Source organism: Nycticebus coucang, chromosome 15 (assembly GCF_027406575.1).
Source record: "Nycticebus coucang isolate mNycCou1 chromosome 15, mNycCou1.pri, whole genome shotgun sequence".
Classification (NCBI taxonomy): Eukaryota; Metazoa; Chordata; class Mammalia; order Primates; family Lorisidae; genus Nycticebus; species Nycticebus coucang.
The window spans coordinates 83,329,849-83,356,390 of NC_069794.1; the positions used below are offsets into that span (position 1 = coordinate 83,329,849).

The following is a 26,542-nucleotide window of genomic DNA, read 5'->3' on the forward strand; positions in this document are numbered from 1 at the left end:
AGAATGATACTTCTTCCTACCATGACTGCATAGGGCTTCATTTCCCAGGCGTGGAGGTTGGTATTATCAATAATAATGGGGGATATGCCATTCCGCATTGCTTTCCTCGCTGCAACACAATGTTACAGAACAGTGAACAACACGCAACAGTCAGAAGGCTGAGGTAATCCACATGGTCTCACGTTCATTACAGGATGTCCTCATTACACAACTTCAATGACACTTATTTCAGAACCCATTATCAATAATTTTCTTTTTCCTGGAATCTAAGAAGGTTATGGTCTGGCATTCTGTTTGGGGGGGGAAATGGCAGAACTTTTGATTAAGCTCCTTCCCTAAAACTTCGTCTTTCTGCAGCAGCTACTATCTGTGTACACAATAGGGTTTCCCAGGAGTTTGGAAAGGAATTTTTCACCTCTTTTTTGGTTCCATTCATGAGCTTCCTCCAGGAAGTCAGGATTGAACTCATAGGCACCATCTTCCCTGAAGAAAAAATCATCCGTGCTGAAAATCAAGGCCCTGGGAAAGTCATGTTGCAATTGTCTGAAAAGTAGAAAAATGAAAGCGTTTTTTTTTAATTATATGCATAGTCACAGTAGAAACAATTTTCTTCCATCTCTAACATTTAGCAGTTTATAATTCTGAGACCACCAGGTTATGGGTTGTTGAAATTCGCTTTAAAAAGGGAGATGCTTATTATTTCTCGAAGGCATCGCTCCCTAACAGGAGGTAGGACACGGCTGAGAGGCAGCTCTATGTTGCCAGTCCCTGAACCTAAGAGGTGCTGGTCACTGCCACTGACTTCTTCAGCGACCAAAACTGACTCAAGACAAAACTCTGAGGCTAAGAGGGGGAGCTGGTGACTGTCTTCCTCCTAGTCACGGGTCCCCAGGCCAGTCCCTCAGAGGTACCGCAGCCTTCCTGAGACCTGCGCCTGGGGGCCAGGCCCTCATGCTGCAACGTTCCCTTGGCCCCTAAACTCTTACCTGGCCTGAGTCCCATTTCCTTGGTGCTCTGTTATCTGAAGGGACTCACATGAGAAACTAGTTGAAATGTGATGGGGGGGGGGGTATGTATCAGGTAACATTTTAACAATGACCTAAGCCAGATGGGGAAGAAGCACAAGGGTAAAGAAAGGGGTAGACCAGCTCCCCTCACAGCTTCCCAAACCACTGCCACTCTTGGCCTAAATATGAAAATTCACAGAAAAAAAAAAAAAGCCACCCCTTCTTAAAGCAAAAACAAAACATGAAAAAGTATATTAAGTTTTGTACAAAATAACTTCAAAGAGAAAATGTTTCCATTTGAAATCCTTCCTTGTACTATTTTTTGGCAAAAGGAGGCTATTAAGCTCAGTAGTAACTGGGGCCATCTCTGAGCCTCCTTTGCTTATCTACTAAAAATTGAGGAATAGTGTCATCCATCTCGCGACAAAGATCTAATGACATGGACAAACACCAAGTCAGCATGGAACGAACACAAGTAGCGTGAGTTTCTTTCCTTTATCCCTGCACAGCCCCCACCAGCTTAACCATAACTTCCAAACAAACTCAGCCGGCAAATAGAAAATATGGTCACAGGGACCATGCTCAGAATAAGAAGATATTTAAGAGCTAGAGGAAAAAATGGATGGAGAATGACGAGGGCAGGAAATGCAAAGAGAAAGCAAAGCTATTCAACTTCTTTTTCGTTGGTTGTTCTCCATTGAGAATTATCCTTAGGGCAGCACCTCTGGCTCAGTGAGTAGGGCACAGGCCCCATATACCGGAGGTGGCAGGTTCAAACCTAGCCCCGGCCAAAAACTGCAAAAAAAAAAAAAAAAAGAATTATCCTTAATCCAGAAAGAACAGAGTGAGCACAAAGCACAGGAGCCACTGACGGGAGAGCACCTGAGCTTCTCCGGCGGGCTCAGGTTCAGTCCTCCACCAGCCAGGCGTGTGACGCCATCTCCCTAAACATCTGCTCCCCTAACTGGAAAACAGATAATCCTGCCTACTAAACGGAGCTTCCAGTGAAGTTCAAATGAGATACAGCTTGGGAGAACACTATGTACCCTGTAAGACACTTTACAAATAAGTGCATAAAAAAATAAAAGTACTGTTACTTTGTTAATAAGACTAACAATGGGCCTGGCACAGGAGCTCAGGCCTGTAATCCTGGTACTCCCGGAGGCTGAGTCAGGAGTATCACTTGAGCTCAGGAGTTTGAGGCCAGCCTAAGCAAGAGACAAACCTCCCCCACCCCACCCCGGCATCTCTACCAAAAATAGAAAAACTATCCAGTACTTGTAGTTCCAACTACTCAGGAGGCTGAGGCAGGAGCATTATTTGAACCCAGGAGTTTGAAGTTGCTGTGAGCTACGACACGACAGCACTCAAACCGAAAGCAACTAAGACTCTGTCTCAAAAAAAAAAAGCTTCAATTTTTTAAAATGAGTAAATATACATTCCAGAACAGTTAATAAACATATAAATATCTGTCAAACTTCCTAAGAAGCCTTGATGGGCATTTATAAAGAAGGAAGCAAAGATGGATAATTGAAAAAGTAATTACAAATAATGCATTTTCTTCTTCAGTGGACTCCGGTGGTAAACAGGGAAATTCAAAGAACGTATCTTGATTTAAACAGGAATCCGACAGCCTTTCTTGATAGCCTTGTGAGAAAATGTGGGCCACAAGGTAATATATTTTAATACCCAAAGAATATTAATTATCCAACCCATTACACATTTATTGAGCACTTAACATGTGCCAAGTGCTCTGTGAAGTGTTAAGCTACACAATAAAGTAGCTGCTTTCAAAGAATTCACAGCCTCGCCAAGGAGCCAGACCCCCCCGACACACACCCTGTAGCAAGACGCCACTAAGGGAGCAGCAAGTTCTTAGGGAGGTAACCTGGGGAGATGAGAAAACTGCTGCCTCTTGGGGAAGAGGTTAAGAGCATGGCAAGTAGGAGGAAGCCAGTACTTGAGGCTTCTAAGGAGCCGGAACTTTAGGGAAAAACAAGAACAAGACACTAAGGCAGGTGTTCTTAAACTTTTTTTGTTTTTTTTCTTTTTGTAGAGACAGAGTCTCACTTTATGGCCCTCGGTAGAGTGCCGTGGCATCACACAGCTCACAGCAACCTCCAACTCCTGGGCCTAAGCAATTCTCCTGCCTCAGCCTCCCAAGCAGCTGGGACCATAGGTGCCCGCCACAACACCCGGCTATTTTTTGGTTGCAGTTAAGCCGGGGCCAGGCTTGAACCCGCCACCCTCGGTATATGGGGCGGGCGCCTTACCGACTGAGCCACAGGCGCCGCCTTGTTTTTAAACTTTTTAAACAGGGGGCCAGACTGTCCCTCAGACCGTTGGAGGGCCAGACTATAGTTTAAAAAAAAAACAAAACTGTGAACAAATTCCTATGCACACTGCACATATCTTTTTTTGAATTAAAAAAACAAAACGGGAAGAAGTTAATCAACAAACTTACCAGTATTTCAATGGGAACTATGGGCCTGCTTTTGGCTAATGAGATGGTCAACGTCTGGTTCGTATTTGTCACTGCTAGTGGTAACAAGTGATGCAAGTGTGCACCAGTTAGTCCGGAGACTGAGAGGAGGGGAGTCGGAGAGGGCCGCACACATTCCACACATGCACACTGCAGCAGGACAGGCAGCGGTGGCAAAAACACCCTGAGGGCCAGATCAGTGTCCTCGGCGGGCCACATGTGGCCCGCAGGCCTTAGTTTGAGGACCCCTGCACTAAGTTTTAAAAGAAGCAAATTGTCTTTGAAACACTGTTTTCCGTTTTGAGGGCCACACATTTTGGAGAGAAACTCAGGAAGCTGGAATTCGTCCACGGGAGAGTGACCAGGTAAACATAAGGTCAGAAAACCATGGAAACCACGTCAGAGGAGCAAAGATCATCAAAGAAATGTGGGATGTTTAAGAAGAGAGCAGAAGGTAAATTTGATACAAGGTGATGGTTGTTCTCACGTGCTGGGAAGTCTGTGGAAGAGGGAATGAACTTATTTTGCCGGTCAGCAAAATCCCACGGGATCAGATAAAGTGGACAGATCCGTGTGTGGGTCACCCCTCCAGCTGTGCCACCTGACTATCCTGCTTGGGAACAGACCAGCCAAGCAGGCCTTCTTCACTCAGCCAGAGGAGCGGCTCTCACAGCATCTGTGCACCTCACATGCTCGAGGAGCTGGCCCAGGCCCCTCCCCAGGTGCAGTGTGTCAGGGCACAAAAGGACGCTGCTAGCGAGGCTTCCAGCGCATTATCCTGGAAGTCCACTTTGCTCGCTCACACATCGTAGGGGTGGGAAAATAGTTTTGGCTTCTTGACAGTACACGCAGCCACTTTAAATCTACTGCAGATCAGAAAGTGACACAAAGGAAGGTAGAAGAACTAAGAGGTTTCCGTGGAACAAACGCTCAGAGTTTCCACATGAGCATTTATTATTTGCCTTTAAAGATACATAAACTGAAAAGTCCAAATCAAAAATCTAAATTTTGACTTCCAATGCAAACAATTTTTTTTTTTTTTTAGACAGTCTCACATTGTCACCCCCGGTAGAGTGCTGTGGCGTCACAGCTCACAGCAACCTCAAACTCTCTGGGTCAAGTGATCCTCTTGCCTCAGCCTCCAGAGTAGCTGCGACTACAGGCGCCTGCCACAACACCCGGCTAGTTTTTAGAGACGGGGTCTCGCTCTAGCTCAGGCTGGTCTCAAACTCGTAAGCTCAGGCAATCTGCCTGCCTCAGCCTCCCAGAGTGCTGGGATTATAGGTGTGAGCCACTGCACAATTATAAACACACCATGCGGAAAAAAATCTAAGGGTAGCACTAGATACATTTTCAGGTATTTTGTCAGGTATGTATATTTTGTATTTGTGAACACTATACAGTTTTGAAATTATTTTCATCAATATTTAGTCTAAATAGTAAAAGTTAATAGAGTTAGTAAAAGTTCAGAGGTTAAATAATAGCATATTATGTATTTCTCTTATCTTCTGTGTACGAAGTTAAGCAATCACGGTAACTGGTTCCAATGTTCTTTTTCTTTTGGTCCCAGATGTGACTTCCCTTCTAAATCTGGTCTTTTGTTTACCTATTTAGTCTGCTACTCATAGGTTTGGTTTTTTAAACATTTTCAGAGTTGACTTTTTTTTTGCACACATATCCTCATCTGTTCTTGAATCCCTCTTTATGGCTTATTTTACTGATTGGATGTTAATTGTTTCCTTCAAAAAGACTTTAAGGCATGAGTGTCCAATTCATAAGTATCTTATTTGAATCCTACTCCTTTCTAGAAAACAAAAACAAAACAAAACCACTACCCTTTTTGATTGCAAAATTTTATCTTAAAATAAAATTTAAGTTGTTCAGGACCGCCATGGGGCGAGACCACCTTCTCATTTCCTAAGACTCCTGACTGTGGGCTCAACAGTCTTCCTAACAAACAGCCAAACAAAAGCAAGAGTGTTCTCCACCTTCGAGACTCCAATGGATTTTTTTCTTTCTTTTTTTTCCCGTTTTTCTTTCTTTTCTTTTCTTTTTTTTTTTTGCATCTGTATGATCTTCCTAAATGACCGGTTCCTTTATAATCTTATTTTATCTTCACCTAAATGTTACATTAGCCCTCCCTGGCAGCCATAGTAGCATATTGGATATGCGGGACAATAAAAATTCTACTAGCTAAATAAAGAACTTATTAAGTAGGCAATCTTGAGATTCTCAAACTTAAGTGGAAGCAATAAATACCATTCCATCAGCTTCAGAAGTGATGAGGAAAATGCCCAGCTCTATCTTTCCTTATGGTGGTCAGGAGCCTCATGCATTAGGGAAATTGAGAGAAGAAAAATGAAAGAAAAGGGGAAAAAATAGAAAGACAATTACTTCCACATACCTTCACGTTCCCACCTCCTTCCCCTCAAATGCACTTAAAATCACTACTATGAAAGAAACTAAGTTATTAATCTGTATTTCACAACTTATTCTTTTGCGTAACTATTTAACAGTAACCAAAAAGAGATATTTAGATATCTATTCAGCCAGTAACACACTCACTCTCAAAGTCCAACACTGCTATGCAATTTTAACTTGATCCAAAATTTTTTATTATGAAAAATTTCAAACACGCAAAAGTAGATAGAATAATAGATGATATAGTCAACCCTCCTGTCCCCATGACCATTATCATATGGCCAATCTTGTTTCATCTAGACTTCATAGTCAATGCAACCAGCATCTCCTTAGTGCTCACATTTCCCTGGTTGTCTCATAAATGTTTTCTTACAGTTGGTTTGTTTGAATCAGAGGCCAAACAAGATCCACACATTGTATTTGACTGCCAGATCCCTTTGCTCTCATTTATTCTATAGTTTTCTCTCTTTTTTATTTCCATCTTAACTTTCCCTCCCAATCTTTTAATTAGAAAATGTACAAACCTACAGAAAAGAGCTGAAACACAGCATAATGAACACAGCTTACTCTTCATCTCGCCACCAAAGGCTTCATTTCAGTTTATTTATATCTCTCAGATACATATTTTTGAGGAACCCACATGAAAGTAAGTTGCAGATATCATGATACATTATTTCTAAACTCTTTGTCAAGTATCTCTTAAGAATAAGAACAACTGGGTGGTGCCTGTGGCTCAAAGGAGTAGGGCGCTAGCCCCATATGCCAGAGGTGGCAAGTTCAAACCAAGGTGGCAAGTTCAAACCCAGCCCTGGCCAAAAACTGCAAAAAAAAAGAATAAGAACAACCTTCTGCATAACCACAATCCCATTGTCACATCTGAAAAATCAACATTACTTCATAATGGTAATGTTATATTTTTTTAATTGAATTTTTTTTAATTTCCCTGGAAATCTTTCAGAGCTCTCCTCTCACCTTTTCTCCTCCATGAGAGGGACCCACTTCCAACTCTCTTTGGAAGTGCTCTAAACTTTCTCTTTAAGGAAAAAAAAAAAGTATATATATATATATACATGTAGAGAGAGAGAGACAGAGAGAGAAAGACACACACATATACACACGCAAATATATATATATACACACACACAAATATATACACACACACACGTATATTTGGTTATTATGTCTCATTAGTGTCCTTAAATCTACAGCTGTCCTCATGCACTTTTGCTTCTCTAGCTGATTTGAGAGTACTCTACATTCTGGGTTTGTCTGATTATTTCCTTGTGGTTAAACCTAGATTAAACATTTTTTGGAAGGAAAGTACAAAGGTGATGTTTGTGCACTGCTGATTACACATGATGACTGTCCCATCATGCTAAGTTTGATCATTTGACTAAAATGTGGTGTCAGCCAGACCTCTCCACTGGGTCTCCTTTCCCTCAATGATCTTTACATCTATTTCTCTGACTACTGTCTGAATCAATGATTACATTGAGAGTAAGAAAATTTTGGTTTTCTCATTCTGTAATTTACTCTACATTTATTAGGTGACATCATCTTGCAAAGAAAAGATTTCTTGGCTGGGCATGGGAGCTCACACCTGTAATCCTAGCACTCCGAGAGGCTGAGGTGGGTGGACTGCTTGAACTCAGGAGTTTGAGACCAACCTGATCTAGAGTGAGACCCTCTCTCTACTTAAAATAGAAAAATAGCTGGGCAAGGTGGCTCACACCTGGAATCCTAGCACTCTCGGAGGCTAAACCAGGTGGATTGCCTGAGCTCACAAGTTCAAGACCAGCCTGAACCAGAGAAAGACCTCGTCTCTACTAAAAATATAAAAACTGAGCTTGAGCCCAAGAGTTGGAGGTTGCTGTGAGCTATGAAGCCACGGTACTGTACCCAGGGTGACAGAGTGAGACTGTCTCAAAAAATAAATAAATAAATAAAATAATAAAATAAAATAAAAATAAAAAAATTAGCCAAGCATTGTTTTGGGCCCCTGTAGTCCCAGCTACAGGGGAGGCTGAGGCAAGAGGATAGCTTGAGCCCAAGAGTTTGACTTTGCTGTGAGCTATGATGCAATTGGCACTCTACCCAGGGTGACAAAGTGAGACTCTATCTTAAACAAAACAATTAAAAAGAAAAAAAGAAGAAGAAGAGGGCTCAGTGCCTGTAGCTCAAGTGGCTAAGGTACCAGCCACATACACCAGAGCTGGTGGGTTCAAATCCAGCCCGGGCCTGCCAAACAACATTGACAATTACAACCAAAAAATAGCTGGGCATTGTGGCAGGCGCCTGTGGTCCTAGCTACTTGGGAGGCTGAGGCAAGAGAATTGCTTAAGCCCAGGAATTGGAGGCTGTGAGCTGTGATGCCACAGCACTCTACCCAGGGTGACAGCTTGAGGCTCTGTCTCAGAAAAAAAGAAAAAGAGATTTCTTTCTCTCCTTTTTAATCTCTACCATTGTATTCCTTATTATGCTCAAATTGTTCCAAATCGGCCAGTAGTTACCTCTTCAAGATGGCTCATGTGTCTGTCTACACAAACTTCAAAAATATCATTTCTCCTTTCTGATTAGCAACAAAATATATATCCATTGAAGAAATTTTTAAAAGCCTGGTTCAGTGGCTCACACCTGTAATCAATCCCAGTACTCTGGGAGGCTGAGGTGAGTGGATCACCTGAGCTCACAAGTTAAGAGACCAGCCTGAGCCAGAACAAGACCCTGTCTCTAAAAGTAGCCGGCATTGTGGTGGGCACCTACAGTCCCAGCTACTCGGGAGGCTGAGGCAAGAGAATCACTTAAGCCCAAGAGTTGGAGGTTGCTGTGAGCTGTGATGGCACAGCACTCTACCCAGGGCAACAAAGTGAGACTCTGTCTCAAAAATAAATAAATAAATCGGAGGTTCCCATATTTGCTCATCTAAAAATAATTATTATTAACATTTTGGATCCAGGATCAAGATATAGATAGATATAGTTTCATTTTAGCTCATCTTTTTTTTTTTTTTTGAAACAGAGTCTCACTTTGTCACCCTCAGTAGAGTGCTGTGGCATCATAGCTCAAGCAACCTCAAAATCTTGGGCTCAAACCGATTCTGTTGACTCAGCCTGCCTGGTAGCTGGGACAACAGGCACCCGCCAAAGAGTTCAACTATTTGCTTAGAGATGGAGTCTCGCTCTTGCTCAGGCTGGTCTCCTGAGCTCAGTCAATCCACCTGCCTCGGCCTCCAGAGTGCTGGGATTACAGGCATGAGCCACTGCACCTAGCCTTTTAGCTCATCTCTTGTTACATGAAGACAGACACAACATAGAACATAACAAATTTTCACTCTTTTTTCATGGCAAATTATTTCCCACATCATGAAATATTCTATGACATGTCAATTTTTGAACGATATGGCATACTCATACTTACTCAGATGGATTTACCATCGTTACCTCCCCAGTCTTCATGGTTAGGCATTTGGTTTGTTCCCAGCTTCTTTGATTACCAGCAAGGTAAGTATTTTTCCTATGTACGTTGATCATTTAGAGATATTCTTTTCTGAACTGCATTTTCATGTCCTTTGGTTAAGAAAGCCTGCTTAATGGGAGTGTTAGCTTTCTTACTGAATGTCACTTCCTCAATTGCATTCAGTAAATGCTTTTTAATTTTGTTTATAATCATCTCTGACATATAAAAGTCCAAATTTTGGGCTCGGTGCCGGCCACATACACCAAAGACGGTGTGTTCGAACCCAGCCTGGGTCTGCTAAGTAACAATGACAACTACAACAAAAAAATAGCTGGGTGTTGTGGTGGGCACCTGTAGTGCCAACAACTTGGGAGGCTGAGGCAAGAGAATCGCCAAAGCCCCAGAGTTTGAGGTTGCTGTGAGCTGTGTCGCCACAGCACTCTACCGAGGGGGACATAGTGAGACTCTGTCTCAAAAAAAAAAAAAAAGAAAAGAGCTAAAATGAAACTTATCTATCTGTATCACATGTATTCATCTTTTATTTATTTTTTAATTTTTTTAAAAATTTTTTTGTTTACGCCTTTGATTGTACATTTAGAACACACTTTCCTCCCCCAGGATTATGAAAATATGTCTATTTTCCATTATATTTTCTTCCTCCATCCATGAAAAATTTTACGTTGGTTCATGGCATTGGTTAAAATTTTAACTTTTTTCCCACACAGTAACCTGGTTATCCCAAAACTAATGATTGACTAATTCATGTATTTCTTATATTTTAAAACACTTTTTAGTACATACTAACTGATCACATATAACTGGGCATTTATTGGACTGTTTTGTTCCACTAAGCTGGCTATGCAAGTGCTTCATTATCATCTGTTCCAATATTTCCTTATTTTCATGATATATTCAATAGTTGAGAATCCTTGCTTTATAACATTTATACTTTTAAATTTTCTTGTCTTATTTTTGTTGGAGAGACCTTTCTGAACAATAGCAAATAAAAGGGCATACCTTTCTTGTTGTCTTTGATCCCTTCATGATTGGCTAAGTTGATTGTTCAATAAATTTTCTTTTTTTCCAAGAGTGCTAAGCACTGAATAAAGAGATTGGCATATATTATCTCACCTTAACCTTTTGATAATTTTATGAAGTGAGTAATATTTTGTCCGGTTTATAATTAAAGAAACTAGGACTTTAAGAGTTTAAATAACTGGCTTGGGTTTACACAGGTTGAATGTGGCGCTGCTAGATTTTCACCCCGGTCTCTGACGGAGGCACGAGGTGTTACATACGGTGTAAGCGCTTGTGGACCTGAGTCTTCACACACTAGCAACTAGGCTGGATGAGAATTACCAGGTTACAATCTTCTTTCCACATCTTTTTCTAATATACATTTCAGTCGGAAGTGGGTTCAGCTGCATCAAGCAGAAACACCAGATAATAGTGGCTTAAATAAAATTAAGATTTATTTATGTAGGACATGTTTATTTCTAAAGGCTGCAAAGCTGTCTCTCTGCAGTATTGGCATTCACACCAACATATGTATCTCATGTGTAAAACCCCAGAGGCAGAATTCAGGGCTGGTAGCCCAACTCCATGATCAACATGGACTGCAAAGTCTCTACCATCTTTCTTTTCTTTTCTTTTTTTTTTTTGAGACAGAGTCTCACCCTGTTGCCCAGGCTACAGTACATGGCATCAGCCCAGCTCACATCAACCTCAAACTCCTGCCTCAGCCTCCCAGTAGCTGGGACTACAAGCTCCCACCACACCACCAGCTAATTTTTCTATTTTTAATAGAGATGCAGTCTTGCTCTTGCTCAGGCTGGTCTCAGACTTCTGAGTTCAAGGGATCCTCCCACCTCTGCCTGCCAAAGGGCTGGGACTACAGGTGTGAGCCACTACACCCAGCCTCTACCATCTTTCTTTCTTTTTTTTTTTTTTTTTTAATTTTTATTGTTGGGGATTCATTGAGGGTACAATAAGCCAGGTTACACTGATTGCAATTATTAGGTAAAGTCCCTCTTGCAATCATGTCTTGCCCCCAGAAAGTGTGACACACACCAAGGCCCCACCCCTCTCCCTCCGTCCCTCTTTCTGCTACCATCTTTCTTAGCAGGCACCTTCCATTCTTGAGGGGGCCTTCTAGTGGACACCGGGTAGCACTGCAGCACTGCCTGCACATCTGTGTTCCACTTAGAGGGAAGAGGCAAGAGAGCCTTGAAAACTGCAGTGACACATTGTCACCCCCAACAAAATACGGTTAAGAAAGAAGGGTAGTTAATTAACAGCTTTTGCAACCGTCTTCCCAGCATATGTCTAGGAATGAATTTGTTATCATTTCTAAGTCTTCAAGTCAAAAATATGTTCTATTATACCTGTAATTGTTGCTTTGGTTATATTTATTCTGGTTATATTTATTTTCACAAATGTCTTCTATGTTAACCGTTTAATTTTTTGCATTGTGATTCTGATCTTCACTATTCCTAAGAGACTTTAAGATTTCAACATTTAGCTGGGCCAGGTGGCTCATGCCTATAATCGAGGCCCAGGTGGGAGGATTGCTTGAGCTCATGAGTTTGAGACCAGCCCGAGCAAAAGCAAGACCACCTTCTCTCCCAAAAATAGAAAAACTGAGGCAAGAGGCTTGCTTGAGCCCAAGAGTTGGAGGTTGCTGTGAACTATGATACCACGGCACTCTACCCAGGGTAACAGTTTGAGACTCTGTCTCAAAAAAAAAAAAAAAAAAAAAATTCCATATTTACCTTAGGTTCTTTTAAATATATATTTTTTCACTTAGCTCCTTTTTAATGTTCTGCTTCTTAGCCTTATTTATTTATGTCCTTCATATTTCAGACTCCTTATCCATTTTCTTTCTTTTTTATTTTTTTGCAGTTTTTGGCTGGGGCTGGGTTTGAACCCGCCATCTCTGGCATATGGGGCTATTGCCCTACTCCTTTGAGCCACAGGTGCTACCCCTTATCATTTTCTTTTATTTTTCATGTCATAAAGAGGAATTTTCAAGGAAAAATGTAAGCATAAAGACAATGGAAATAATATAACATTATGCCCACTACCTGGAGCTCATAATCATTAACATTTTGTCATTTTTGTTTTGTTGGCTTAAAATTCAACCAACCCCCACCTTAACTCTGGCATATCCAAGCACTTCGCTATGCTCCACTGTCTTTTTCCCACAGCACTTGTCACCTCTTAGCATAACACACAATGTCCTTACATTTTACATCCATTTCCCTACCTCTGGCACATAAGGTCCTCAAGAGCAGGATCTTTGTTTTGTTCACTGATGATTCTCAGTGGCTAGAACACTGCCTGGAACACAGTAGACACTCAGTAAATATTTATTGAATTAAAAAATGAAGGAGCATTACATTTTTTAGATATATTCAGGCTGACATATAGACTTAGTGCATTCCTTTTAATTGCTACATACGCCTCCATTATCAGCAAAATAATAAACACAGCTAACATTAAGCACTTAATGAGTGCTAAGCACTATTCTGACAGCTGTATGTTTCTCATGTAATGCTCAAAGAGATCTGGGAGGTTAGTACTGTTAGTAACCCCCACGTTACAGATGAAGAAATTAAGACCATGGCGTGGTACTGTGGGATGAAAATCTTGGCAAGGCCCCATATTAAACTGTTATGCTTGATCAAAAAAACCCCATTTATTTATGCTTTTCTCTAGTGATATTTAGGTTGTCTGCAGTTGTCCCTGTCATGAACAAGTTTCATTCATTATGCTTATCTCTTATGCATGTGTGGCCAGTTCTGGGGGATACTGAACTCAAGTGGAATCCTTCAGTTTTCTGAGAAAACAGAACAGTTGCCACCTAAAATCGCTTTTTCCCTTCAGAAAAAAATTTTCCCCTGCTAGAATATAATGTTCCATGAAGGCCCAGGAGATGCTCAATAAATTCTTGGCAAAAATAAATTCTTGCACCATGTGACGCCCTCTTGCCCTAATTATGTAAACTTTTTTATTTACTCATCTTTGTACAATGAAAAATTTACCCAAACTTCAAATTTACCCCCTAAAGGAGATAAGGTGGAAGGATTCTTCTTGAATTTTCTCTGCATGGCACTGGAATTCTCCTCCAAGACTTTAAAATGGGAGGTAGGAAATCGGTTCCACGGCCCAGCAGCCTGAGACCAGGGAAGGAGCCAAGGCTACAGATGACCTGGGCAGCCTCCCCCAAGGTCTGATGCAGCCTGACCTTTGTGGCTGAGCCCTGCCCTTGGAGAGTCAGACCTCAATCACTGCCAGCCTCACGTGTCACCAAGGCATAGTAGTGTAAGGGGACGCCAGTGAAGCGTTCCTCACCTACTCTCTCTTGCCTTTACCCCTCACATGCCTTCAAAGTAGATGAATGTTTATTAGATCCAAAGCCAGACTCCCAGATGGCCCTTGTTCTCATCGGTCAATGTGGTCCCACTTACTCCACGGATCAGAAATTCCTCAGTGCCTTGCGCGTGAACAGCGCCCCTCAGTAGAATCCGGCCACAGAGCGGGTTTCACCTGCAGTCGTGTTCGGTTGGTCAATTCATCATGCTCAGAACTGGGAAGGAACCAGGCACAGCCACCTCAGTCCTAACTTTTTAAAGTATCTTTTCCAAAAATGTCATAGATCAGTGACAGATGACAGAAGAGACTATAGCTGTGTAGGAAAACTGTCACTTTGGGCTCTGTTTTGACTGGTACTTGAATGAGAAAGCAGCTGCATCTTTGATCCTAATTTTTAAATTCCTTCCTAGTGTAACTGTCAGGTAAAGGAGCTGCCACAGCAAACATTTTCACATGTTAAAAATAGGAATCATTTCTTGTGATTTGGAATGAGGGGCTCTATTCCTTCTTTTTCTTTTTTCTCATCTGTTCTCCACACCATTCATTCTGCGTTTCTCTTTATGTGAATCAGCTCCTCTTTGGTTGTGATCTTTACTCAAGGGCCATGCTGACGTCTAAGCTTCCATCTCTCAGGAGGCTTCTCCTATCACTGTTCATTAACAAACCCCCTCATCAGATGTTTAGTGCAGGCCTATTACGTGCCAGGCCTTCTTTTAGGAGTGGGACCAAATACAGTTCCTGATTTCATGGAACTCACATCATATCTCATGAAGCTTATGTTCTAGTAAAAGAAACTGATAATAAATAAGGTTACGTCAGGTGGTGCCAATGCTGGAAAGAAAAAAAAAGCCAAGGTACAAGGCAAAGAGCAGTGAGAGACCCTACTGTAGGTCAAGAGAAAGGCCCTCTAAGACCCTCTTCTTCAACAGACCCTCAGAACGTGTGGGAAGAAAACACTGAGAGACCCTCGCCACACAGTTGTACTTCAACAGGACTCCCTACTGACTGCAAAAAGTGGACAGAGACGTGTTTGTCCATAAACATCCCTGACATAAGACAACTCTGCTTATTATGAAATCTCCGGGGTTTCAGAGTCACATGTGTGATTCTCTGTTCGTAATGCCCTCATCTATAAAATAAAAATGACATCCAGGGATTATTGTGAAGATCCAATAAACCAATGTCTATAAAGTGCACACGGTCAGCACCCAGTGAGCACATGCTTATTTTTCTTTCTCCATTTCTCCCTTCCCCTTTCCCAGACTCTTACCTTGACAAAAGACAGCCTTCTCCCCAAGCCATACCCATGATCTGACAAAGAGCCTTATGAAGGAACAATTAGAAATTAGACTCACTTTTCTTTAGTATATTACTTCCTAGGTTCCAGAGAACCTAGGCATCTTAGATAACTCGAAGTGCTAAAAATAATTTCTTAGTGGATTCATCTAGTCTGAACAGCTCTAGACAGGTGCCATCATACAGAGACAAAGGCTCCTTGAAATGCCAAGGAACTAAGGCATTATACTAAGTTAGAGACATCCTCTCAGGTGAACTGGTGAGGAAGAGGCCTGGGATACCCTTAGGAGTTGGGAGTTGACTCCAAAATCTCTCTCCAGTGCATCATAATCAGGATAAATATGAATACTTAAAAATCTAAATCTCCTCTTCTCCCGTTACCCCCAATAGACAATGTTAATAAAGAAAATAAATTTCCTGGTGAGTAGTATTTTGTTTTGTTTTTTTGAAACAGTCTCAATCTATAGCCCTGGGTAGAGTGTTATGGCGTCACAGCTCACAGCAACCTCAAACTCTTGGGCTTAAGCGATTCTCTTGCTTCAGCCTCCCAAGTAGCTGGGACCACAGGTGCCTGCCACAACGTCCTGCTATTTTTCTTTTGTTGCAGTTGTCATTGTTGTTTTAGCTGGCCTGGGCCAGATTCAAACCCACCAGCCTCGGTGTATGTGGCTGGTGCCCTACCCACTCAGCTACGGGCACCACCCAGTAGTATTTTTTATATTAGGAGAAACATATCATTAATATTGACAAATAACAATAAAATGGAGCTTCCTTACCCTGACAGTTGAAATCCAGGCTACATTAGTAGGCCCCTGAATAGGGCCTTTAGGTGTTTTACACAAAAGATGGAAACCAACCTCACTGCCCTTTCAAGGGCAGTGTCTCCCCACGGACACTTCCTTTGGGCTTGAAGAAAAATCTCTGGATTAGGATTATGGGGAATTTATCCCTATGACCTTAATCAAGATGTTTAACTTCTCGGAGTTTACTGTCTTGAGCTTGGACTAGATGAACTCTTAAGGGAATTTTTAACATACCCTGAGTTTGGCCTATGAAAATATTCTTTTAGGGCGGCGCCTGTGGCTCAGTCGGTAAGGCACCGGCCCCATAAACCAAGGGTGGCGGGTTCAAACCCGGCCCCAGCTGAACTGCAACCAAAAAATAGCTAGGTGTTGTGGTGGGTGCCTGTAGTCCCAGCTACTCGGGAGGCTGAGGCAAGAGAATCGCTTAAGCCCAGGAGTTGGAGGTTGCTGTGTGATGCCATGGCACTCTACTGAGGGCCATAAAGTGAGACTCTGTCTCTACAAAAAAAAAAAAAAGAAAAAAACAATTCTTTTATTTCTTCATCCGTTTCTTCCTCCCCTCACATCATAACTCACACCTGCAATATTTGATTGCCCCAGTTCAGCGGGGTGCTCTTCCATTTGTTCCGATGGTTGGGCAACCTTTCCTCACTCAACTTCTCCAGTGAGTGAATACAGACACATACGGAATTGCATATTTTTCCTCTTTTTTATAAAGCATCCTAGTCCTCATTCAGCCCAAGCTCCAGAAAGAGGTTGCAAGTACTCTCAGCAGTGGAGACATGAGATTTAGGACCTACTTTAGGAAAATCATGAAAAATATGAAAAGCTAGGAGTCATTTCCCAAGTAGACCTAAGTGACTAAAGATCTGAGATGTCGCCTGTCTTTTGATTCTCTCTTTTGATGGTCACAGAGTTGCAATGCTACAAACTTTCTACTTTGATCTTGCTTTTATTAATAAGAGCACTGGCCCCATGAATAAAAGCACTGTGGTTCAGGCCTACTGGCCAGGAGCTTGGTGGAGCAGAGTGTGGAGCAAGAGTACACTTTGAGGTCTGACTACTCACTACTAAGTCAACCTAACTGGACCCCTGTTCTCGCTGATTCCCACATTCCACTGTTGATTTGTCTGTAAAATATACCCTCCTCCCCATCTGTCTGACCACTGCATCACTTTAGGAAAGCATCCTTTCACTTCCTTGGAAGGCTAGTACAAAAAATAATGAAAAGGTTATTTCCCTTGTTGGAAAATTCTGTGTTATCCAGATATGAATAAGAAGGAAAGACAGCTGTCAGTGAGCCTCCTTTGAGCCTAATGGAATCCTGATACAAACCATTTGTAATGGTGCCAAAAGAAACCAGAACACTGCAAAGGATGCAATGTGGACTGGAATGAGGTCCCCACACTTTGCTTTGATTGATATGTAAAGATTTGAAAAAATTCTGAAGAAATGACATAAGGTTGGCAACTTTTAATTTTCCAAATAAGGCCATTTTTTTTTTTTTTTTTTTTTGTGGTTTTTGGCCGGGGCTAGGTTTGAACCCGCCACCTCCAGCATATGGGACCGGCGCCCTACTCCTTGAGCCACAGGCGCCACCCGCCATTTTTTTTTTTTTTTTTTTTTTAAAAGAAAGGCTACATTCTGCTTTTGCCACTTCATTTCATTTAGAGAGCTCACTTTAGTGGCATACCCATGAGTATTTCATTCAGCCATAAAAACAATGAAGTTCTGTCACGTGCTACGACATGGTTGAACTTGAGAACAATAAGCTAAACTGTAATTAGCCAGATACAAGAGGACAACTACAGTAGGAAGTATGGAGAGCAGGCAAACACGCAGAGAGAAAGTAGCTCAGAGGTTACCAGGGGAAAGGGCAGGAAGAAATGGGAGTTGTTACTTAATGGGCACAGAACGAAGTAATAAAAAATTTTGAAATAGTGGTAGTGGCAGCACATCATGAATGTAATTAATGCCACTGAATTGTACACTTAAAAATGCTTAAAACTGCTCAACACCTTAACACACACACAGTGGAAAGCACAGGTTCGTCCACAGAGGTTTTCACTGAGGTAGGAGGAAAGGACAGGTCCAGATCTAGGTGCGTCAGCGCAGCTGGGGAAACATAATTCTGGCTCCTCTACTGAGAGCCAAAGGGGCTTGGGATTGGAATCTTATTTCTTCTGACAAAAGCTGTCTATTCTCGGTTTAGTTTTTAATGTTCTGGCCCTGGGTTTACCCAGCCACTGCGCTCACAACCACGCAGCCGCCAAAAGCACAACATCCAGCTCTTTCCCACCTTTGGCGTGATGTTATTCCTTCTCTGCTCAACCACACTCCCCTGGCCGTGAACCCCAGCAGCACGCAAGCTGCTGCCTTACTCACCCACAGCAGGGCACAGATTGCTGCTTTCCACTGGTTATCTCCTGGAGGTTCTCTCTCTTAGCCTTATTTGGTATGTGCCTCACCTAGGAAGTGGCATCAGTCTCCTAAGTACTCATAAACATCGTTACTGTTGATTAGTGACTAATAATTAAAAATACTTGCTGTTTATGTAGAACACACATTCCACAGTGCTTCACATACAGAGCCAGTTTACTGTTTACCACAGTAGCTGAAATTGTCACAGTAAACTTATTAACGGAATAGTAGATAAATTTTAATGAAAAACAATCTGAGGTGTTGAAGATCCAAGTGACCTATGCTAGCTAATAAAATGAATCACAATAAGTCACTAAAAATCCATAGATAAGAGTTTCTTAGTGGATGTCCAACTGAGGAGTAACCCCGAGAAAGAAAACACTTCTTTGCATAAAATGACAGTTATGTAATGAAAGCTTGGTTGTGAAAACTGGGTCTTTCTAGCCATTTCATTTAACAAAACGTTTTACTTAATACTACCTTTATTTTCACCTTTAAAAAGTAAACAAGTGATACACAGAAAAATAAAAGAGGGGAAAAGTTCATAATCCCACTATCTAAAGTCAACGACTATCAATAGATATCTATCTTTTCACATATTTTTCTTAGAATATATGTAGACCCGCAGAAAGAGGGACGGAGGGAGGGGGGTGGGGCCTTGGTGTGCGTCACACTTTATGGGGACAAGACATGATTGCAAGAGGGACTTTACATAACAATTGCAATCAGTGTAACCTGGCTTATTGTACCCTCAATGAATCCCCAACAATAAAAAAAAAAAAAGAATATATGTAGACCCCTTTCTTTGAACAGAAAATGGGATGTGTATATATGTGTATCTTTGTAACAGGCTTTCTAACTTAATGGGGGGGAGTAATATTTGCATGTTAGGTATCCTTGTTTCCATTAATAACTGCATGACTTATAAGCCAAAGTTCTATTTTTGTACAGTTAAGTCGCTCACATTTTTTGTCATACGAAAAACTGTGATGAACATTCCTCTATCTTCATGCACTTGTCCAATTACTTCCTGGACATAGATCTTACACATCAATGGTAAGAACCTATTTTTAAAATGTTTTCTAAATGAGATAGAGGTGATAAAACATATTGAGGGAGCACACTAATTTTTGAGTACTAGATGTGCTTAAATTTTTTTAAAGCAAATAAAATTCAAACTTCTTTTTAATAAGTCAAAGAATTTTAACTGATGTTTCCCACATTCTAGCCACTTCAAACTATGAAACTATACAGATGGAAAGTACAGAAATCTACCATTGACTTGGAAGACAAGACATATCCTAATTTCAAAAAAAATTTTTATTAGTCCTTTAATCAAATGAGAAATAAAGGTTAAGCAGAAAAAGATGAACCCACATCTGTAAAAGGCAATTTTCTCCAATTTTTAAAGAAAAAAAGTTTTATTATTCTAAGAAATACATGTTCATTATAGAAAATTTGGAAAATACATATAATAAAGAAAACATGAATTTCCAAGAATCCAACAATACATAAATAACCTTACAGTTTTACTGTTTTTTTTTTTTATACATGTGCACTTTTAAACAATTTGCCCTTCTCTACTCTCCCACCCTACCCCGCCCCCCAAAGTGGGGAAGGCAGTTCCTGAGGGACACACCGGAGACTTCCTCCCCCCATTCCCTCAGGGCCCATCTCCTTGCTTACTTCCCAGACTTTTATATAAATGCACGACCTGCTCCAAAGTGTGCCAAGGCTCCTCTGCTCCCAGAACCGCCAGTGCCTAGCATGACAGGAGAGCTCAGTCAGCTGCCATCTTCCCTTCAGAGCCAGGCTGCTCCCCTGGAACACTGAATATTTATCACAGCTGATCAACAGCTTATGCAGTAACTAATACCTCTTAAAATTTATACAACACTTCAGAGTTTAAACAGTCCTCCCACACATTTAGTCTTCACAACAACCCTCTGCAGCAGACACAGCAGACTTCCCCATGTAAGAGAGGTGACGGAGGCACAGAGGAGCTGTGGGAAGAGCAAAACTGATGAGTGGTGGAGCCTGAATAGGAAGCCATAAACTGACACCAAGGTCAGAGCTCTTCACCTAACTGATATGCACATACTATTTTTAAGTCTGACAAGTGGGAATTAAGATGGATCTTCAATAAATCCTCTAATCTAATCGTCCTCAGTAGTCACATCTAAGGAACATCAAGCCCAGAGAAGCTACGAGATTGCCCAAAGTCACCAGCTAGTTAGTGATGAAGGACATCTAAAGGCACAATCTTCAGGCTCCCAGGCCAGGGTCACTGCAGTCGTCCCTAGAGAGATGTCCTGTAATAAGCTGGTCTCTCATCCGTTGTCTTCTGCTTAGCCAAATGCCAATCAGGAATTACAATCCTAAAAGTGTAGAATGTTAGAGCCTGAAGGGACCTTAAAGACCACCCAGGCAGCCCGTTGGCTTTACAGATGAGGAATTGAGTCCAAACCCCTGATGTTTCGTATGAGGCAGCTTCCCTTCCCGGTAGTCAGAATCAAAGTCTGGCCACAGATGTTTACTTCCTTTTTTAACATTCAGTGTGTGAAAGGCCACAGATGAGCAACGCAAAAGTAAAATTAAACAGGATTTGACATTCAGAAAATACCCATTTGGTAAAAGATGGACCCACCATGACTGTACCACAGATAACCAAGTTCTGCTGGATCCAAGGTTCCCCTGGTACCACTGTCTACCACCTTCCCAGTGACCCAGAGAGAGACTATTGAAATGTGTTTGTGGCTTAGGAAAGGGCACCCAGGGAAACTCCAGAATCACCCAGCTCTGTGATCCATGGAAATGTAGCAATATTCTTTGGCTAAAGACTCTTACTCCAAAAATCCACCAGGAATCCTAATTAAAAGTGACAGTACCTCACCAGGGCTGTCACAGCTCCCTGACACCCAAATGACTCAGCCTTTCCTCTTAAGATTACTGAATACCATTGACATCGGCACACAACTGCAGGCCACCTTGATCCGTCAGCAGATCCAAAGCCCTATCTTATAGCCCTGGCTTCCTGTCTCCAATGCGATGGAAAGCTCTTTGAAGGCAAGGGACCGCTTCCTCTACTTAACAGCTACTGTGTGCCAGACAAGGAGCTTGGCGGGATAAGAAATGGCCCCTACTTACAAGAAGATAAGAAGAAGCAAAACTAAGCGTAGTCATTGGTGTGAACACGAAGCCAAGGAGTCCCCAAGAGGGGCAGGGTGGTGTAGTTGCCCAGGCCTAAAAGGTAAATAAAACTAGCTGGGCAAAGCAAGGTGGGAGGTCAAGCCAGGAAGGCGGGCCGGCGGCGGCCAGGGCAAGGAGAGGAACAGCTTGGTTTACAGGGAGAAGCAGTTCACCGTGGCTGGGACCTCAAGTCCGAGGCGGGGAGTGCTGGGAGTTCAGGCTGGAGCGGCAGGCCTAGCAAGGTGGCAGCAGGCTGGCAGCCTGCGTAATTCCCGCTGACTCGGTACGGGGGTGGGAGGACCGCTTACGCAATTCGCAAGTGAACGAATTTGGGCGCTCGTGGCGAGGCTCTGTCAATGACGGTCGGTGGTGGCGCCGCCAGCCCCCCCTCCCTCGTGCACCTGTGCGTCTTCGCAGCTGCCAAAGGAAACGCAGGCTGCCGGAATCCACCAGATTTTCAAAGAGGGCCCGCAAGCTCCGGGCCACGGCCACTGCCACCCTGGCCCCCAGCCCTGGACCCCCAGTCTATCCACTCCAGTTAAAACGCCTGTTGACGCACTGTGGCAGCCGCCTTTGCGCTAGCCGGCGGCCCGGGGGTTTTCTCTGCAGTCACCACCGGTTTTCCCGAAGAGTCCCTGCGGGCCTACCCGACCCGGGGCTGGGGGCGGCGAAGGCTGCCTCGCCGGGTGGCACCAGGCCAAGCATGACCGGGGAAGGGGTCGGTGCCATCTGGGGCTTGCGCTAGGCGCAGTGCCGAGTCCGTGCTCCCGGGGCAGCGCAGCGGGAAACAAGACGAGCGCCCTCCTCTCCGCACGCCCGCGGCCCTGGGGACCAGGGGCAGCGACGGCTCCCGGGGCGGCGGCCGGGCTCCCCGCGAGGCCGGGCCGGGGCTGGGGCCGGCCGGGCGGGCGCCCTCGGCGAGGGCGCGAGCGGCGCCCAGAAGCGGCTCTGGACAGGGGCGCGCTCGGCCGGGGCGCGTGGTGGCCCGGGGCCCACGCACCGGCGCCCAGGCCGCTGTCATTACCTGGCCAGTGTGGTTTTCCCGGAGCCCGGGAGGCCTCGCAGAAGGTAGAGGTGTTTCCTAAAGCGGCGCGGAGGTGTCCCCCGCGGGGGCGGCGGCCCAGCCCGCTGCTGCTGCTGCGGCGGCGGCGGCGGCGGCTGCTGCTGCTGCTGGAGGCTCAGCCTCCCAAAGGATTCAAGAAAACTGTCCTCCATGGGGAGGGGGCTGGCTGCAAGGGCCCTGGGTTCCCTTTCCTGAAGTCTCGGTCTTGGCCAAAGCTGTTGTTTTTGTGACTCTCCGGCCATGTGATAGATGGAGGGGCGGGCGCTCGGAGCCCAGCCCCTCCTCCCCACCCGCCCGAGCTGCGCTGCCTGGGAGGGGGCGTCCCTACCTGGAGAGCCGCGGGCGCTGGGAGACTGACAGCCGGGAAAACGCGGGTGACGCAGCCCCCACAACTCCCCCGCGCCTACTCCAGGTTCCTGGGGTGCCCTTCGCCCTTCGAGAAGGGAGGGGGCCCGATGGAACTCCGGGACACTTCCCTGTAGTTGCTCTGGATGCCAGCCCTCCTACCACAGCCCTCCTCCACCCCAGCCTAGACCTTGAAATGAAATAATTTTAGTTAAAGATTAAAGAACGTGAACAGCATTTGTAATAACAACAGTAAAGGCCACTGTCTCCCCCAGTTTGTGAACAGCAACATCTGGCTGATGTCCCAAGGGCTAACACTGCTCTCCCTGGGCCAGTATCTCAGCCAAAAACATTCTTAGAAAGCTTTGTTGTCTCTATTTAACTTTAAATCTCTTCTTCCTTAGAAAAAGCACCCCTTAAAAGTCAGATGAATTATGAATTTATGGCCTGCTTTGATGCCATCTGAAAAGAACCCGGGACCTGAGAACTCTTTTCGGATCTACGGGGCACGGTCTGCAGAGAAATGCACAGACTTAGCTCCAAGTTCCAGGAACTAGCGAGCACCCATTGGTTGATCACCATAGTGACTCTCCAACAGTTCGCACCCGGAACATGATAGAGTGATCCTGTTTTCTGAACCAGACCAAAAGACACAATATTCAAAATCCTGGAAAACCCAGGCTGTGCAGTGGCTTTGACTATAATAATTAATGTAAATAAATTTTGTTTCTGACAGGTAAGGTATGAAAATTGTGAAAAGGAATTGTGAAGGTGTGAATTCTTTCTAAAAGAAAACGTAGCCCTTTCACCATGAGCGTTAGGAAGAGGCTATTCAGCTAGGGGAGGGCTCTATGCTGAGAAGTCGTCTTCCCCTTGGGGATTTCCCTCTGTGGGAGGGGAAGGGTGGAGGATGTGAGGCTCTCTCTCGAATGTCCCTTCCCCGCCAGGAGAATTCTCGATTCTTCTCAGTGCTGCTGAGAGGCCAGGGAATTTCAAAGGCTTCTCTAATATGGTGAAAACCATAAAGAACAGAAAATATACATGAATCATAAAAACAGTGACACTTACACCCCAAGTGTCCCATCTTACTCCTTACAAGCATGTTTTTGCCCAGCCTGAAAAACTACCTTTTCCATTCTAGACCTGCGCTATCTAGTATGAGAGCAACTAGTCACATGTGGCTGTTGAGCACTTGAAATGTGCCTAGTACACACCAAATTCACACAAAAATACACACCAAATTTCAGAAGTTCAGTAGGAAAAGAAAGAAGAGACCTCTCGTAGGGTGCAGGGCACCAGCAGGAACCCTGAGGCGGGATGGGGCTGGTATGTGGGGCTGCCACCTCCGTTTTCCCAGCTACGTTTAATTGATTACATGTTAAATGATAATATATGTTATATGATAATATATTGGATTAAAATATTATTAAAATTAACTCCACTTGTTTTTTTTTTTTAATTTCAGAATATTACAGGGTTTCTTTCTTTTTTTTTAATACGGAGTCTCACTATGTCATCCTTGGTAGAGTGCTGTCGCGTCACAGCTCACAGCAACCTCAAACTCTTGGGCTTAAGAGATCCTCTTGCCTCATCCTCCCAAGTGGCTGGGATTACATGCGCCTGCCACAACGCCCGGCTTTTTTTTTTGTTGTAGTTGTCGTTGTTTAGCTGGCCCGGGCAGGGTTGGAACCCGCCAGCCTCCATGTATGTGGCTGACGCCCTAACCACTGAGCAAATGGCGCCGAGCTGGTTTCTTTATTTTTCATTTGGCTACTAAAGAGTTTAAATTACATATGTGGCTGGCCTTGTATTATATTTCTCTTGGACAGTGCTGCATGAGATTTCTGTCCACTTCCATTTCTCTCTGTAGAGGGTGTCCCAGGCAGCCTGAGACAGGGCTGCAGGAAGACACGCAAGCTTTGAGGTTAGGGGCCTGTGGCAGGTGGAGCTACCTAATGAATGTTGGGAAACAGGAGTATGCTGCTGAGAAGAGACAGCTGAGCTGAGACAGAGTGCTGGAAATCCTTCCCTGTGAGGAGATGGAGAACAGAGCAGACTGCTAAGGAGGGGGCCCTGAGGACGCTGACTTTCAGGACTGTGCCTCTGAAGTGGAGCCAGCAGAGGAGGGACCACTGATGATTAGCAGGGTAAACAGAACATGAGGTGTACAGGAGCACAGGAGGGAGAGTTTCAAGAAGAAAATGGCTTCCGATGCCTGGAAGTGACCCACAACACTTTTGCTTTCCTTTCATTAATGTTTAACCAGACGGCAAGCCTATTATCCTCAATTTATTCCTTAAAACACACAAAGTTCACTGTGTATCTTATCTATTGCTTCCCAGTAGACTGGAAATTTAAGGGAATGGATAGCGTCTTTCTTAACCTTATCAGTTCAGGATCTAACACAATGCCTGACATTCAGAAGGTGCTTAATAACTGTGGACCTAAACTACTTTCTCAGTAAATGAACTGAGTTTGGGATTTACAAAAAATGAAAACTAGGCTGGGCGCCCATGGTTAGGGTTAGCTAAGTGGTTAGGATACCAGCCACCTCCTCTGGGGCTGGTGGGTTTGAACTGGGTGCGGCCTGCTAAACAATAACAAAAAAATAGCTGGGTATTGTGGTGGGTGCCTATGGTCCCAGCTATTAGGGGGCCTGAGGCAAGAGATCGCTTGAACCCAAGAGTTTGACATTGCTGTGAGCTGTGATGCAATGGCACTCTACCAAGGGTGACAAAGTGAGACTCTGTCTTAATTAAAAAAAATAAAAATAGGGCAGCGCCTGTGGCTCAGTGAGTAGGGCGCGGGCCCCATATGCCGAGGGTGGCGGGTTCAAACCCAGCCCCGGCCAAACTGCAACGAAAAAATAGCCGGGCATTGTGGCGAGCGCCTGTAGTCCCAGCTGCTCGGGAGGCTGAGGCAAGAGAATTGCGTAAGCCCAAGAGTTAGAGGTTGCTGTGAGCCGTGTGATGCCACGGCACTCTACCCGAGGGCGGTACAGTGAGACTTTGTCTCTACAAAAAAAAAAATAAATAAAAAAAAATAAAAATGAAGACTGGATAAGATAGTGACAATGTCATCTAAGGAGTAATATAAACAAAGTAAGTACAATCTCACTTTGCTGCACTAGAAACCATTAAATGGATATGAAGAAACTAATCTTATCAACATTTCTGGAAAATGAAGAAACATTCAAATGTTTCTCTAACTATTATTATTTAACAAGATATGAAAAATAAGAAGGTACAAAAGAAGAACTAGTGGAAACGAGGGATTTAATCTTTACACCTACAGCTCCAAATAACTCAGGATGTGGAATGTTTAACAATAAATTAGCACCAGATTTCTAGCCCAGGAATGTCAAGAGGGCAGAAAATCTGAAAATAAGACAAAGCTTCCAAAGCCATGTAACCAAAGACCTTTTAACATAATAGAACAATTTAAACTATTATGTAGCCATAAATATCATAATAAAATATTCCAGTTTTCTCTAATCCTATGTTCTGTCTTCCTCTACCAAAAACTTTTTCCTGATTTTTAACTCAAAAATATAAATTTATCTTATATACGTATTTTTCATATTGATATATATCATATTTATCAATTTTTACCTATTTATCTTACTGATCATTCATCTTTATCAATATGTCTTATTCATAAATGAGCTATGTGAATTGAGAGGACA

General features: G+C 43.4%; 1 protein-coding gene and 1 non-coding gene across 13 annotated transcripts in view; both read right to left on the bottom strand.

Moving 5' to 3' along the window:
• Positions 1–22,826, bottom strand: part of N4BP2L1 (NEDD4 binding protein 2 like 1) — a 31,971-nt gene extending 9,145 nt beyond the window's left edge. For 4 of the 12 annotated variants that reach the window (XM_053563178.1, XM_053563175.1, XM_053563179.1 and 1 more), the window contains exons 1-3: positions 22,474–22,816; positions 416–543; positions 21–109 (exon numbers count right to left, since the gene is read on the bottom strand). In XM_053563178.1, the coding sequence (XP_053419153.1) occupies positions 21–109; positions 416–543; positions 22,474–22,754 (498 nt within the window). In that variant the 5' untranslated portion in view covers positions 22,755–22,816. Of the gene's footprint in view, positions 1–20; positions 110–415; positions 544–22,473 lie in introns of all 12 variants that reach the window. The other 8 variants (XM_053563172.1, XM_053563176.1, XR_008374562.1 and 5 more) reach the window with 6 other exon arrangements.
• Positions 13,998–14,133, bottom strand: LOC128567100 (small nucleolar RNA SNORA16B/SNORA16A family). Its single transcript, XR_008374766.1, has one exon. It is a non-coding gene; the product is annotated as a small nucleolar RNA SNORA16B/SNORA16A family (small nucleolar RNA).
• Positions 22,827–26,542: the final 3,716 nt, after the last annotated feature.